The 15,992-nt window shown below is 41.9% G+C and overlaps 1 protein-coding gene and 1 non-coding gene across 2 annotated transcripts; one reads left to right on the plus strand and one right to left on the minus strand.

Annotated features, from left to right (window-relative positions):
* Window positions 1-3,427: 3,427 nt before the first annotated feature.
* Window positions 3,428-13,968, minus strand: LOC131708050 (tripartite motif-containing protein 29-like; the record flags this gene model as incomplete). The annotated part of the gene is made up of 5 exons (XM_059009965.1): window positions 3,428-3,626; window positions 10,861-10,982; window positions 12,146-12,379; window positions 12,636-12,710; window positions 13,633-13,968. Coding segments are annotated over 4 exons (690 nt in total), but the record flags the coding sequence as incomplete, so codon positions are not given.
* On the plus strand, window positions 10,922-10,979 carry LOC117414411 (U7 small nuclear RNA). Its single transcript, XR_004546212.1, has one exon. It is a non-coding gene; the product is annotated as a U7 small nuclear RNA (small nuclear RNA).
* Window positions 13,969-15,992: the final 2,024 nt, after the last annotated feature.

The following is a 15,992-nucleotide window of genomic DNA, read 5'->3' on the forward strand; positions in this document are numbered from 1 at the left end:
GCAGGACAATGCTCCATGCCACACAGCCAGGTCAATCAAGGTGTGGATGGAGGACCACCAGATCAAGACCCTGTCATGGCCAGCCCAATCTCCAGACCTGAACCCCATTGAAAACCTCTGGAATGTGATCAAGAGGAAGATGGATGGTCACAAGCCATCAAACAAAGCCGAGCTGCTTGAATTTTTGCGCCAGGAGTGGCATAAAGTCACCCAACATCAATGTGAAAGACTGGTGGAGAGCATGCCAAGACGCATGAAAGCTATGCTTGAAAATCAGGGTTATTATCAGGTAAATATTGATTTCTGAACTCTTCCTAAGTTAAAACATTAGTATTGTGTTGTTTAAAAATGAATATGAACTTATTTTCTTTGCATTATTCGAGGTCTGACAACACTGCATCTTTTTTGTTATTTTGACCAGTTGTCATTTTCTGCAAATAAATGCTCTAAATGACAATATTTTTATTTGGAATTTGGGAGAAATGTTGTCAGTAGTTTATAGAATAAAACAAAAATGTTCATTTTACCCAAACACATACCTATAAATAGTAAAACCAGAGAAACTGGTAATTTTGCAGTGGTCTCTTAATTTTTTCCAGAGCTGTGTGTATATATATATATATATATAATATATATATATAATTATTATTTATTTCTTAGCAGACGCCCTTATCCAGGGCGACTTACAATCGCAAGCAAATACAAATACATTCAAGTGTTACAATATAAGTCATACAATAAGAACAAGAAATACAATAATTCTCAAGTGTGACAAACCACAATTCAATAATACAGCAGATAATAGTGAAAGTTAGATCAGGATATGATTAAATAGTGATAGTTACATCAGGATATGATTAAGTACAAAATACTACAGATTAAACACTTGGTAGATTACAATATTCTGAGGTACAGGATTAAATGCAGTAAAATAGGGGGCAGATAAGAGCAAAATAAAGCATATTTAAATGAAGGGTGATAGTGTCCCAGGATACAACAGAGGAGTTCTACAGGTGCTGTTTGAAGAGGTGAGTCTTAAGGAGGCGCCGGAATGTGGTCAGGGACTGGGCAGTCCTGACATCTGTAGGAAGGTCGTTCCACCACTGCGGAGCAAGGGTGGAGAAGGAGCGGGCTCGGGAGGCAGGGGAGCGTAGCGGAGGTAGAGCCAGTCTTCTAGTGCAGGCAGAGCGGAGAGGTCGAGTGGGGGTGTAGGGAGAGATGAGGGTCTGGAGGTAGCTGGGTGCAGTCTGATCAAGGCATCTGTAGGCTAGTACAAGAGTCTTGAACTGGATGCGAGCGGTGATCGGGAACCAGTGGAGCGAGCGGAGTAGTGGAGTAGCGTGGGCGAAGCGAGGTAGAGAGAACACCAGGCGAGCAGCAGAGTTCTGGATGAGCTGGAGCGGACAGGTGGCGGACGCAGGGAGGCCAGCCAGGAGGGAGTTGCAGTAGTCTAGGCGGGAGAGTACCAGGGCCTGGACCAGGAGCTGGGTAGCATAGTTGGTGAGGAAGGGTCGGATTCTTCGGATGTTGCTCAGGAAGAATCTGCAAGTGCGTGCCAGAGTGGAGATGTGCTGGGAATAAGAGAGGCAGGGGTCCAGGGTGACTCCAAGGTTCTTAGCTGAGGAAGAGGGAGAGAGTGTGGTAGATTCCAGAGGAACAGAGATAGAGAGATCAGAGGAGGGGGAGGAGGAGGGAAAGAAAAGGAGGTCAGATTTAGAGAGGTTGAGTTTGAGGTGATGCAAGTGCATCCAGGAGGAAATAGCAGACAGACAGGTAGAGATATGGGAGGAGATGGTGGAGTCAGAGGTGGGGAAGGAGAGGAAAATCTGAGCATCATTAGCATAGAAATGGTATGAGAAACCATAGGATGTGATGAGGGGGCCCAGGGAGCGGGTGTAGAGAGAGAACAGAAGAGGACCCAAGACTGACCCTTGGGGGACTCCAGTTAAGAGTGGGTGAGGTGTGGAGGTTGCTCCACGCCAGGTTACCTGGTAAGTGCGGTTGGAGAGGTAGGAGGAGAACCAGGCCAGAGCAGTGCCAGAGATCCCCAGGTCAGCAAGAGATGATAGTAGAATAGAGTGATCAACAGTGTCAAAGGCAGCAGAGAGGTCGAGGAGAATTAGGATAGAGGAAAGAGAGGCAGCTCGGGCAGAGTTTAGTGAGTTGGTGACAGACAGGATGGCGGTTTCAGTGGAGTGAGCAGAGTGGAAGCCAGATTGGCGAGGGTCGAGCAGAGTGTGGTTGGACAGGAAAGCAGAGAACTGGCGGTGTACAGTCCGCTCGAGGGTTTTGGAGAGGAAGGGTAGGAGGGAGACAGGACGGTAGCTCTGGACGTGGCTTTATGCAGGCGGTGTTCCCCACGATCACACAACGCCTTGATTGTTCTGCTCTGTTTCCTTTATAAGCTGGAGAACCCCGCCTTGCCAGTTGACGCTGAGCCTTCTGGGGTGTGTAGTTTTTCTCGCAACAACACCATTTCTTAAAGGCATCGCTGCTATTTCCTTCACAGTATTTACTTTGTCCTTTCATCCTGCATTTCAACATTCACAGGGATGTTTTTCCTGCATAGAAATATTTTTTAATTTTAGCTAGCTAGCGCATGCTAGTCTAACTAAATACTCTAACCTCAGGTTTAAACTTCAGAATGTTTGTTGCAATTGCGCCGATGTGTCAGCCTGTTGTTTTTCATTCTGTAGTAATGTTGTTAGCTAAAGCTATAATATATTACACGTAAAATTAGCTCACTGGTTAAAAATCGTAACTATTTCACGTTATTACATCATGCACCCTAGAAGGTCGAAGCGTATTTTATCCAGGGCCAGTTGCTCACTTTCCCGTTTAGTTTTAACAGCAATAACATTAATCATAGCTGACGTTCCCTGTCAACTATCATGCTCCTAGCGTGAGACTCGTGTTGTGTAAGCAAGTGTTTATTCTGATATTGTCACAACCTTTTCCGTTAATTACAATTTAAAATGAATGAAAGGTTGACAACATCAACGACGTGTGCATGGCTGGTTTTCATTACATTGTTTTCCTGTGTGTTTAGCTGTGAGATTTGGGGCACTGAGCAGAAGTGACGTCTTGTCTGTACGTTTAGCTTTCAAGAATAGTTGTACAGAACCGTACTCGTAGCCACGGCCTTGCTTTAAATCTACAAGCCAAGTCCAACGCAGCTTCATTAGAACCATCAGAAACTGCTCAGCTGGAGACAGCAGTGCAGCGGTGCTGTCAGGAGGAATGTCATCAAGACATGTCAACAAAGAACACTTTGGCTGAAGGCAAGCCTGTATAAAATCTCACTTGCTGATAATCATTTTTAAAATCAAACACCGAGGTCTTCTCTGATTCAATACGTCTTTTTTTCTCAAAGTTAAATTGGATTCTAAATTTTTAGCATGTTGTTTCAAACTATCATTATCCTGATTGAGACAGTCAATGTCCTCCCCACTGAGACACTGACACTAACGTTACTGATGGAGGCTTTGGCACAGCTGTGTTTCCTGAGTCGCTTCTTCGGTTAATGTTCTTCTGTTGTGAAGCCTGCTGTATCTAATGATTTTCTGTGAGGTTCCTGTGTTTGAATACAGAAAGAATGTAATCTTGATGTTCTTTCGAAGGGTTGCCTGAAAAAAAAAAGAAACATTTTTATAATAATTGTTTTACAAAATTAAAAAACATGAATAAATGTGTGTGTGTGTGTGTGTGTATATATATATATATATATATATATATATATATATATATATAATGTTACACATTAATACTAAATACAACTGATATACACACAGCTTTCGCTTCACTAGTAGTACAACCATAAGGGATGATACAGATTTTAAAACTGTAGGTTTAATAATTTCATTACCTAGCAATGCTGCACAGTAACATTTGTGACAGGGTACATTGACAAAAAGTATTTACTGTATATATTACTGTATTTTCTACAAAGCTAAATAAAATGTCACAAATTGAAGCTTAAAAAAAATCTTTTATAAATGTATTTAAAATAAAAAAATCTATGTGGATTATACAGATGTGTGGCCTGCAATTGTAATTCAAAAGGAAAAAGTACTGTTAAAAAAATCTGTTGTCTTTCTAAGTGAATTTTAATATTTACCTCGCCCTTAATCGCAAATTATAAACTACTGCCAGCGATCAGCCGTGATTGCGTGCAATAGTGGTACAGTTAAGCAGAGATATTTCCTAAACCTTGCACTTTGGGTAAGAAGCATGAAACCTGGTGTGAATAATCATTACTATGCACTAAACACTTTCTGATATGGAAACATCATCTCGGATCTTCCTAAGAGGAACATTTTTTACTTTTCTGTTTGTGTGTAGAGCATAGCTAAAAACTGCAAAAGCACTAAATCTATTTACCCAATTGATCAAACATTGTTGTTCAAGCATGTGTTATAATATAAATTATATATTTAAAACCTATATCTGTTACAAAAAATGTTTACAGTATACTACAAAATATTCACCTGTTACTATATTTTCTGTTCTGATATTCAACAGTAACCTAACAAAATTAGCACAATAATTAAAAAGCTCTAGGCAAATTGGTAGTTCAGTTGAAGTTTAATTAAGTAATTAAGAGCTCAGTTGGAACAAAAATCAGGACTCCCAGACAGGGGGTCCCCAGGACAGGGTTGAGAGCCAGTACAGTATTGGAGATCATAGCCCTTGAACCAGTTCTCAGTCCTCAATCCTGGTGGCTGCTGGTGTTTGAACCAACTGAGCTCTGTTACTTCACTGAACACACATATGAACTGACAATTAGCTTAATTAGATCTTTTAAATGATTTAGCAGCTTATAAAATGTTGGAGATTAAGTTCCTTTTACAATTTGATATGTAACTTTAAATGTTCAACTCTTGAAAATCATTTGAAAGCTCTGATAAAGACCAGATGAGGAGGGGTGCAGGAGAGGGTAGCCAGTTTAAGACATTGCAGCAGGTCACAGAGTGCAGCGATCCTGAAAGTTTATTGGTTTTCTCTTGTTAAGAGATTTAATAGTTCAATATTTAAGTACACAAAATTCAGATTGATTAAATCGTGATTCTCAAATATTTAAAATAAAGATTTAGCAATTCAAAGTTGGAAACTTGCTACATATTTTAGGATTTATAATTATAATAAAATGTTTACATACCTTCTTAAATTATTTTCTGGGGCTTTTTTGAGTCAATGTGCTTAGTTTCTTAAAACACTAATGCGTTTAGATAATAAACTATTGTGAAAAAGAAATGGGATTATTTTTTTAGTTCTGTATGTGAAATGTTTTTTCTCTAGTTGAAGGTTAAAAAAGAAGCCATTGTAAGACAAAACAGCAACAATGAACACTGTTAGCACTGTTTGCTAAAAGAGTGGGTAAAAAAAATGTACAGACTTAAGTTACAAGCTGTGATGGGGTGCCAGCTCGCCCCTATAATTTGTGTTTTGTTGTTGTTATTTTTACTGTTTTTCCCCATTCTGCGCACCGCCAAACCTCCAAAATCCAAAAATTCAAAAAAATTCAAAATTTAAAAAAATAATTACTGCTCTGAGCCTCTAGGTGGCGCTATCCCACTTCCGACACCAAATGTGACAGGATGGACCGAGGTTTGAGACTCAGAGACAGTATAAAGTTCAAAAATAAAGTTTTTAATTAACAAAAATACAAAATAAACCAGCACAAGGGCCAACAAAAAGGTTTTAAACATAAATACAGAAATGTAGGCTGGGCATTAGCCTTCACTACAGTTTCTTTACCAAAAAACTAAACAGCACAGCACAGCACACCAACAAACAAAACTCACCCAAAACTCCTCTCCCTAACAAAGGGTTTCAGCTGTCTTTTATAGTCTGTGGCTGGAGCCCAATTAACTAATAATTAACAATTAAACACTTAAGGCTCCAGCCACATTCTCACATGCATTTTACAGGGAGGAATTTAACCCCCTCCCTGCCAATCCAAAACAAACCAAGAATCACAAAAACATAATGAAAACTGTAAAAATAACAACAACAAAACACAAATTATAGGGGCGAGCTGGCACCCCATCACACAAGCCTTCATTTTTTCAGGAATGTCAGGAATGTCTGAAATACCTGAAAATAGGTCATAAATTCACCTTTTCAGTGCTCGGGCACCTCTAAAACCCCAGCAACAATTGCAATGACATAAATCTGGTAGTATATCCAACTCCATGAGCTATTCATTATGTGTCTGTACATTGCATTTCACCCCCCTTTTACTGAGATAAAAGCTTTAATTTTTTAAGGAATGACTGAAATACATGACCCACTATGACAGAAATAAATGATAGATTTATATACAAATATATAATAGCACAGAAATATAAACCAATATAAATAGAATAAGCAATGGTGTACAGACACAGCAGATTTAGGGTTAAAAACACAACAACATCAAATAATACTTTGATATCATTATCATTCTAACCCTTTAATTTTGAAATACGGGTTCACCCCTCTCCGACTCCCTTACCGGAAGTTGCATGCTGTTGCTTGCTTCACTCACACGTGTTAGATGACGCAGCTCTGCAGGATACCATTTTGTGCACTTTCTGTATCACACCAGAATACGTGCGTGGTAAACAAATAAAACCCGAGGCCGGTGTTTGAAAATCTAAAGATAATTCCTCTACACTAAAATTAACTAGAGACGATGGACGCCAGTATCTCCGCTTCGTTCTTCCGAGGGCAGCTCGGCTCCGTCATCGAGCAGGCAGTGAGAGGGGCCGTCGAGACCGTTTTGAGCGAAATTACAAAAGTTGTCGGGTACAAATTCACCAAATTCCAAACCAAGAATAAAAGACTGAAGCTGTGATTGAAAGTATCAGAGAGGAAGTTGAAAGCTGTGTGTGAACGCGGAACAGCCTCGTCTCGTAAACACGAACATGGACAGGAAAGAACAGGACTTTCAAAGGAACCAGAACCCGGGATTTGTTAAAGAACGTGAAGGTCATTTTACATTAGTAGAGTTAAGAAGCTGGAGAAATGCAATTTAAATAATGTTTTAGAGGCACACGTTTTGATCCCCTCTTTTTTGGAGCGGCACTGTATCAGCATTTGGGTATTCTTTAACTTTAGTGTCCCAAATTCAACTCGACTTGATGGATCTTCGCATACTAGTCTATGCTTATTTTATGAGCAGAAGACATCGCGTGACGTGTTTTTGCTCTCAAATCGTTAATAAGTAATTATTTTATACGAAAAATCAGAAAAGCTTTCAATTTGGCAGCAGTCATGACTTGTTCCCGTCCTGTTTGCACGAGTATGATTTTCGCAGCTCATGTCGACGACAATAACTTCTCGAACTTCCTCGTTTGCATTGCTCAGGATTACATTGTTTGAATCTATATCTCTCTCTCTCTCTCTCTCTCTCTCTCTCTGATAGGTCTATGCATATTAATCGCTGTTGAATTTGGGACGCTAAAGTTAGACTACCCAACATTTGTATAAATGTAAACAAAATAACATTAATATCATGGCATCAATAATATTTAACAATATTTTTACACATACAAAAATGCATTTAGGGAATGCTTTAATCGTAACCTTGTCAGTCTTGCATATAAATCCTGCATTTTACTTGCATGTTAGAGACTAAAACAGGCATCTGAATTGTTATCCTGTCTGAAAAAAAACCAACACATTTTGGTACCAATTTATACAGTTAGGTTTATACTGGAGCGGTGTAAAGCCATTGAAACCTGTGTTGTGTGTCAGACAGAAAACAAATGAAAATGGCATGGACAAAAATGATGGGACCGCTAACCTAATATTTTGTTGCACAACCTTTAGAGGCAATCACTGCAATCAAACGTTTTCTGTAGCTCTCAATGAGACTTCTGCACCTGTTAACAGGTAGTTTGGCCCACTCTTCCTGAGCAAACTGCTCCAGCTGTCTCAGGTTTGATGGGTGCCTTCTCCAGACTGCAAGTTTCAGCTCTTTCCATAGATGTTCGATAGGATTCAGATCAGGACTCATAGAAGGCCACTTCAGAATAGTCCAATGTTTTGTTCTTATCCATTCTTGGGTGCTTTTAGCTGTGTGTTTTGGGTCATTATCCTGTTGGAGGACCCATGACCTGCGACTGAGACAGAGCTTTCTGACACTGGGCAGTACGTTTCGCTCCAGAATGCCTTGATAGTCTTGAGATTTCATTGTGCCCTGCACAGATTCAAGGCACCCTGTGCCAGGCGCAGCAAAGCAGCCCCAAAACATAACCGAGCCTCCTCCATGTTTCACTGTAGGTATGGTGTTCTTTTCTTTGAAAGCTACATTTTTTCGTCTGTGAACATAGAGCTGATGTGACTTGCCAAAAAGCTCCAGTTTTGACTCATCTGTCCAAAGGACATTCTCCCAGAAGGATTGTGGCTTGTCAATATGCATTTTAGCAAATTCCAGTCTGGCTTTTTTATGTTTTTCTTTCAAAAGTGGAGTCCTCCTGGGTCTTCTTCCATGGAGCCCACTTTCGCTCAAAAAGCGACGGATGGTGCGATCAGAAACTGACGTACCTTCACCTTGGAGTTCAGCTTGTATCTCTTTGGCAGTTATCCTTGGTTCTTTTTCTACCATTTGCACTATCCTTCTGTTCACTCTGGGGTCGATTTTCCTCTTGCGGCCGCGCCCAGGGAGGTTGGCTACAGTTCCATGGACCTTAAACTTCTTAATAATATTTGCAACTATTGTCACAGGAACATCAAGCTGCTTGGAGATGGTCTTGTAGCCTTTACCTTTACCATGCTCGTCTATTATTTTCTTTCTGATCTCCTCAGACAACTCTCTCCTTTGCTTTCTCTGGTCCATGTTCAGTGTGGTGCACACAATGGTACCAAACAGCACAGTGACTACTGAATGACTGATTACAAGATTGGAGACATGTGTGATACTAATGAAGGAAACTAATTAGTTTGAAATATCTCTATAATCCAATTATTTATTATCTTTTCTAAGGGGTACCAACAAATGTGTCCAGGCCATTTTAGAATATCTTGGTAGAATAAGCAATAATTCTTCTCTTTTCACAGCTTCTTTGCTTTATTCTATGACATACCAAAGGCATGCAAGTATACATGATAAAATAGCTTTCAATTTCATCACTTTTCAGGCGGAATGAAGCATTATTTCAATGAGCTGTAAGGGTACCAACAAATTTGAGCACGTCTGTATGTGCCTGTTTGTTTGTGACTGGACATATATAAATTGTTTGCTGCGTGCTTTATGCTTATTGGATATATGTGTAAACTGTGGGTACTATAAAATGTTTAACCAAATAACTTATAACTTCTATGATACTGATAAAGTGTCAAGTTGTTCTCCGGAGTACTCTGTATGTTGCTTGCTGTGATTCTTCATTAAAACTTTGATTCAACTCAATGCGTGGACTGAATTGATGAATTCCAATTTTCATCCCTACACATGCCTGTCTGTATGTCTGCATCTCCCTGTCTGTTTGCATGCCTGTCTGCCTCTCCCTGTCTGTTTGCATGCCTGTCTGCCTCTCCCTGTTTGTTTGCATGCCTGTCTGTATGTCTGCCTCTCCCTGTCTGTTTGCATGCCTGTCTGTATGTCTGCCTCTCCCTGTCTGTTTGCAGGCCTGTCTGTATGTCTGCCTCTCCCTGTCTGTTTTCAGGCCTGTCTGTATGTCTGCCTCTCCCTGTCTGTTTTCAGGCCTGTCTGTATGTCTGCCTCTCCCTGTCTGTTTGCAGGCCTGTCTGTATGTCTGCCTCTCCCTGTCTGTTTGCAGGCCTGTCTGTATGTCTGCCTCTCCCTGTCTGTCTGTTTGCATGCCTGTCTGTCTGTATGTCTGCCTCTCCCTGTCTGTCTGTTTGCATTCCTGTCTGTCTATGTCTGCCTCTCCCTGTCTGTTTGCATGCCTGTCTGTATGTCTGCCTCTCCCTGTCTGTTTGCATGCCTGTCTGTCTATGTCTGCCTCTCCCTGTCTGTTTGCATGCCTGTCTGTATGTCTGCCTCTCCCTGTCTGTTTGCATGCCTGTCTGTATGTCTGCCTCTCCCTGTCTGTCTGTTTGCATGCCTGTCTGTCTGTATGTCTGCCTCTCCCTGTCTGTTTGCATGCCTGTCTGTATGTCTGCCTCTCCCTGTCTGTCTGTTTGCATGCCTGTCTGTCTATGTCTGCCTCTCCCTGTCTGTTTGCATGCCTGTCTGTATGTCTGCCTCTCCCTGTCTGTTTGCATGCCTGTCTGTATGTCTGCCTCTCCCTGTCTGTTTGCAGGCCTGTCTGTATGTCTGCCTCTCCCTGTCTGTTTTCAGGCCTGTCTGTATGTCTGCCTCTCCCTGTCTGTTTTCAGGCCTGTCTGTATGTCTGCCTCTCCCTGTCTGTTTGCAGGCCTGTCTGTATGTCTGCCTCTCCCTGTCTGTTTGCAGGCCTGTCTATATGTCTGCCTCTCCCTGTCTGTCTGTTTGCATGCCTGTCTGTCTGTATGTCTGCCTCTCCCTGTCTGTCTGTTTGCATTCCTGTCTGTCTATGTCTGCCTCTCCCTGTCTGTTTGCATGCCTGTCTGTATGTCTGCCTCTCCCTGTCTGTTTGCATGCCTGTCTGTCTATGTCTGCCTCTCCCTGTCTGTTTGCATGCCTGTCTGTATGTCTGCCTCTCCCTGTCTGTCTGTTTGCATGCCTGTCTGTATGTCTGCCTCTCCCTGTCTGTTTGCATGCCTGTCTGTATGTCTGCCTCTCCCTGTCTGTTTGCATGCCTGTCTGTATGTCTGCCTCTCCCTCTGTTTGCATGCCTGTCTGCCTGTCTCTACTGCCTGCCTTTCTGTCTGCATGCATGTCTGTAAATGCATTAGTGGTGCATTATGGGATTGTTTTCTTTTCTTACCCACCAGAGCCTCGGCAGGACTCCAGTTCACACCAACACACCAGACCTCACTGCAGGACTTCAAATGGATTTGAAACTCTTTTAGTATTTGTCCAAAAGGTTTCCTCTGCAGAGGAATCCCAGTTCCTTGTGTGAAAGAAATAAATAAATAATATTAAAAAGCAGTTTGATTTTCCTGCTGTAAAAATGAATGCGAGTGCAGTTGTCTGTCTGTCTGCATGCCTGTCTGTCTGTCTGCAGCCTCTCTGCCTGCCTGTTCGTCTGTCTGCATGCCTGTCTGTAAATGCATTCATGTTGCATTGTGGGATTCGTATATTTTCTTATCCACCAGCAGGACAAATTGTAAAGAAAAAATTCACTTTCATGTATCTTTCTGGCCTCACAGCTGCAACACACACAGACACAAACAGCAGCTTCGTGAGTTTCCCACTTAGCCTTGACACCCCCAACACCCCCCACTGGTATGTGATTATGTGTTGTAAAGACTCCAGAAAGTCTGCACATTTTGTTTATAGTCCACGGGAAAGATGTTATTGTGCAAATCTGATTTTTTTGTACAAATCTCATGGCCTTACTTTCTACTAGCTTTTAGTTTTTGGCTTTTAGTTCTTGTGTGTGTTGTTGTTGTTGTTGTTGTTGTTGTTTGTTTTATGTCCACTTTTAACTTTTTATGCAAGCACCCCCCCCCCTGCCCTCACATGCACAGTTTTTTCTTGATGGTTCTTTTTGTCCAGTCACTTTAAAACTGCACAGATTTTATCATGTTGGATTTCATCTGTGTTTGTTTTAAACCCTGGTGTTTTGAATGAATTTTAATGTTTTAATACCATGTATGTGTTTGTTTTTATGTCATCTTTTTAAAAGAAAATGTATAAAATGTAATGTCTGAAAAGAAAAACTGGGTCGAAGAAAAAGTGTAAAATTTTCAATAAAAAGATCATTTACTTTCTACTATAGACAGTCTTGGAACATTTTGCACTTTGCAGTAGGAAATCCTATTCCATCGCTGCCAATATACCGGTGTCAGATTCTACCATTATAGTGTTTATGTACAGTAGTTTAACATTGTGTTTTTCATATTTGCATATATAAAATTGTAGGAGCACAGGATGTCAGCAAATTTCAGTTTACAAGTTTGCAAAGGAAAACGAATAATCTACTGCAGTGTATTTAGAAGTGAAAATGCATCTGCTGCTCCCCTCCACCTCAATTGGAGAGAGGTCTGCCTGAAACTAAAGCCCCTCCACCCTCCCCTCCCCTGCCCCAGTTCTAGCAAGCAGTGATGTCACCTGTAGAAAATGGATGTGATCCTTGGTCTCTGAAAGCTGTTTCAGCTCAGTGTTTCTCCTCCTCAGCTCAGCAATCTCCTGCTCCAGTTTCTTCATGATCCCTTCAGCCTGATTCACTGTAGCCTTCTCCTGAGCTCCAATCAGCTCCGTCACCTCAGAGTGGATCTTCTCAATGGATCGGATCAGCTGAGTAAAGATCTTCTCACTTTCCTGGATTTCTCTCTGTGAAGATCTCTGAGTGAAAGAACACAGCAGACAGGGAGGCAGCAGATTTACAATGGAGATCAAAATCACATGAAGCAGCCTGTCCAGTAAACTTCTAGAGATGTCTTCCAGACCATTTCTCAATAATAATAAGCAGATGAAGTGGAAAGTGCTGCAGGTTGAATGACATTCTGTGAGATTCCTGATGAATCACAGATCCAGTTATTCAAGTATGCAGCTGTTGAAATGTGAGTGAATGTTGGCTAACCCTCTTGTCAATACCCACTTTCAGCTCCTCCAATTCTCTCAGTCTATCCTGGATTCTCAGCTCTAGTCGTGTCTGTGTCTCTCCCAGCTTCTCCTGTGTAGAAACACAGTGACAGTGACATTTCTGAGTGGACACTGAGCCATATTCTGTCACACCCAACACAGGCTTGTTGCACACACTGAAATGTACAAATGTGAAACAGAATATAATATAAATATTGATATAAACTTAAACTCTGATCTAATGTGAAAGTGTTTTTGTTTATTTGTTGAAATCAGTAGCAGGCTCGTGTGATGATCAATGTGTATTAGATTGCACCTTTAGGAAACAGCAATGCAATATGCAACTCTCGCAATACTGTGAGCTCAGGGGTATAGAAGATACGTATTGAGGTGGAGAGGAGGAGGAGAGCAGCGAGATTTCCGATTTCCATGTTAGTTTCCAATTCTATCACCCCAACTCATGACTCCTGCCCCAGGGAAGGTACAATGCACAGGGATCATCACACACAGTTGAGTCAATGTGAGCACAGTCTCCTAACTGTGATATTAAAATCTCAACTCCAGACGCTGCCCATAGTGTCTTTGTAAATTTAAGAAACTTCAATCCAGTGAAGAGGCAGCAGGTAGAATCAGGTTTCTTTCAGTGTTACTAGCAATACACAGCTCTGCATTTATGAAGGAAATGACAGGAAACAAACAAATTCAACTGTGCTGTCATAACTATGCTGCTATTACAATGAAAATTCATTTTACACAAACACCATCAATGAATTACTATATTAAAAAGTCAAAATGAATGGAAATTGAACCAAGCAAACAAAGCACACATGAATCACAAACTGCAGCAAACATGAACTGAATAGTTTAGGCAGAAGACGACAGAAAAGTTTTGATACAATATTAAAATACTGATCAAGTTGTGAAACTGTGTGATCTTGTAATCAGACATGTTCAATATCCCTGGGAGCCCTTATCTTCTAGGAGAGCTGTAAAGAAATGGTTCAAACTCTTACCTGTCTCCCAGCTTCAGCTGAGACTGTATCATGGCTCTTGTGTTCCTTGTCTATGCACAACACACAAATACACGTCTGATCAGTTCTGCAGAAGACCTCCAAAACCTTCTGGTGTTCGTCACAAATCTTCTGTTCCAGATTTCCAGCTGCTTCGATCAGTTTGTGCCTCTTGAATGCAGCAACTTCAAGGTGTGGCTTGACGTGAGTTTCACAGTAAGAGGTCAGGCAGGTCAAACAGGAGTTTACAGCTTTGAACTTTCTCCCAGTGCAAAAATCACACGGCACATCTCCAGGTCCAGCACAGCTCTGAGCAGCAGCAGAAGCAGGAGGATGGAGTCATGTCTTCTTAAAATCCTCCACAAGTTCAGCCAGCATGGTGTTCCTAAACAGAACAGGTCTTGGGGTAAAGGTCTCTGTGCACTGGGGCAGCTGTAGCCTCCTCTCTGATCAGCCTGATCCCGGCAGTTCTTAATACACCCCATACAGTAACTGTGTCCACATGGAATAGTGACTGGGTCCTTCAAGAGATCCAGACACACCAAGCAGCTGCATTTCCCTCTGACCACAAGTTTGAAGCCATTCTTGCTGCAGTGAGACAGAGAGACTGAAAATTTCACAGCAAACAGACCTAATGTGTAATGAGTACTGCATGCAGGCAATAAAAATGTGCTTTATAAATATCATATGGGAGACACTGAAATTGAAGAAGGAATCTATGAAAAAGACCTAGGAGTTTATGTTGACTCAGAAATGTCTTCATCTAGACAATGTGGGGAAGCTATAAAAAGCTATAAAAAAGGATATTGCTGTTCTAGAAAGAGTGCAAAGAAAAGCAACCAGAACTATCCCAGGTTTAAAAGGCATGTCGTATGCAGACAGGCTAAAAGAATTGAATCTATTCAGTCTTGAACAAAGAAGACTATACAGTGATCTGATTCAAGCATTCAAGGTATAGACAATGTCGATCCAGGACCAGGGGTCACAAATGGAGATTAGATAAAGGGGCATTCAGAACAGAAAATAGGAGGCACTTTTTTACACAGAGAATTGTGAGGGTCTGGAACCAACTCCCCAGTAATGTTGTTGAAGCTGACACCCTGGGATCCTTCAAGAAGCTGCTTGATGAGATTCTGGGATCAATAAGCTACTAACAACCTAACGAGCAAGATGGGCTGAATGGCCTCCTCTCGTTTGTAAACTTTCTTATGTTCCAATCTGTTCCTCTGGAGGCGGGGTTTGGGACTGAAGGCAGGTTTAGAGAAGCAGAGCTCTGAGAGGCGGGGTTTGGGGATGAGGGCAGGTTTAGAAGCAGAGTTCTGAGAGGCGGGGTTTTGTGCTGAGGGCAGGTTTAGAGAAGCAGAGCTCTGAGAGGCGGGGTTTGGGGATGAGGGCAGGTTTAGAGAAGCAGGGCGCTGAGAGGCGGGGTTTGGGGATGAGGGCAGGTTTAGAGAAGCAGGGCGCTGAGAGGCGGGGTTTGGGGATGAGGGCAGGTTTAGAGAAGCAGGGCGCTGAGAGGCGGGGTTTGGGGATGAGGGCAGGTTTAGAGAAGCAGAGCTCTGAGAGGCGGGGTTTGGTGCTGAGGGCAGGTTTAGAGAAGCATGCTGAGGAGAGTGGGTTGTGTTTGTGTCTCTGTGAAGCACGTGTGGTTTGAGGCCAGAGTAATGCAAGCAGGCTGATAAACAGTGCAGCAGTGTGGAGTAGTGGTTAGGGCTCTGGACTCTTGACCGGAGGGTTGTGGGTTCAATCCCCAGTGGGGGGACACTGCTGTTGAGCAAGGTACTTTACCTAGATTGCTCCAGTAAAAACCCAACTGTAAAAATGGGTAATTGTATGTAAAATATAATGTGATATCTTGTAACAATTGTAAGTCGCCCTGGCTAAGGGCGTCTGCTAAGAAATAAATAATAAAAATAAACAGAAACCGTGTGAGTGTGACGGGGGAGGAGAGAATGAATGAACAGCTATTGCACACAGAATACTTTATCAACTTCTTCAGTGCCTGATGGACACGTGGAAGAGGGAGGGGTGGAGATTGAGGACAGCAGTTCAACCCCTTGAGCAAGCAGGCACTTTACCTCCTAGACTGAAAGGCAGCTAATTAGACCCTTGAGCAAGCAAGCAGGCACTTTACCTCCTAGACTGAAAGGCAGCTAATTAGACCCTTGAGCAAGCAAGCAGGTACTTTACCTCCTAGATTGCTGCAGAACAAACCCATCTGTATAAACAATAATGGGAACCAGAATTTGAGTGTAGAAATAACTAATTGTTAAGTTACTTTGGAGAAGAATGTGTTGTTCAAAAATCAATGGAATTGAGCAATGTATGCAATGAGTTGCTGAGTTCCTGATGCACAGAAAGTG

The sequence above is a fragment of the Acipenser ruthenus genome, chromosome 40 (assembly GCF_902713425.1).
Source record: "Acipenser ruthenus chromosome 40, fAciRut3.2 maternal haplotype, whole genome shotgun sequence".
In the NCBI taxonomy this organism is placed as follows: domain Eukaryota; kingdom Metazoa; phylum Chordata; class Actinopteri; order Acipenseriformes; family Acipenseridae; genus Acipenser; species Acipenser ruthenus.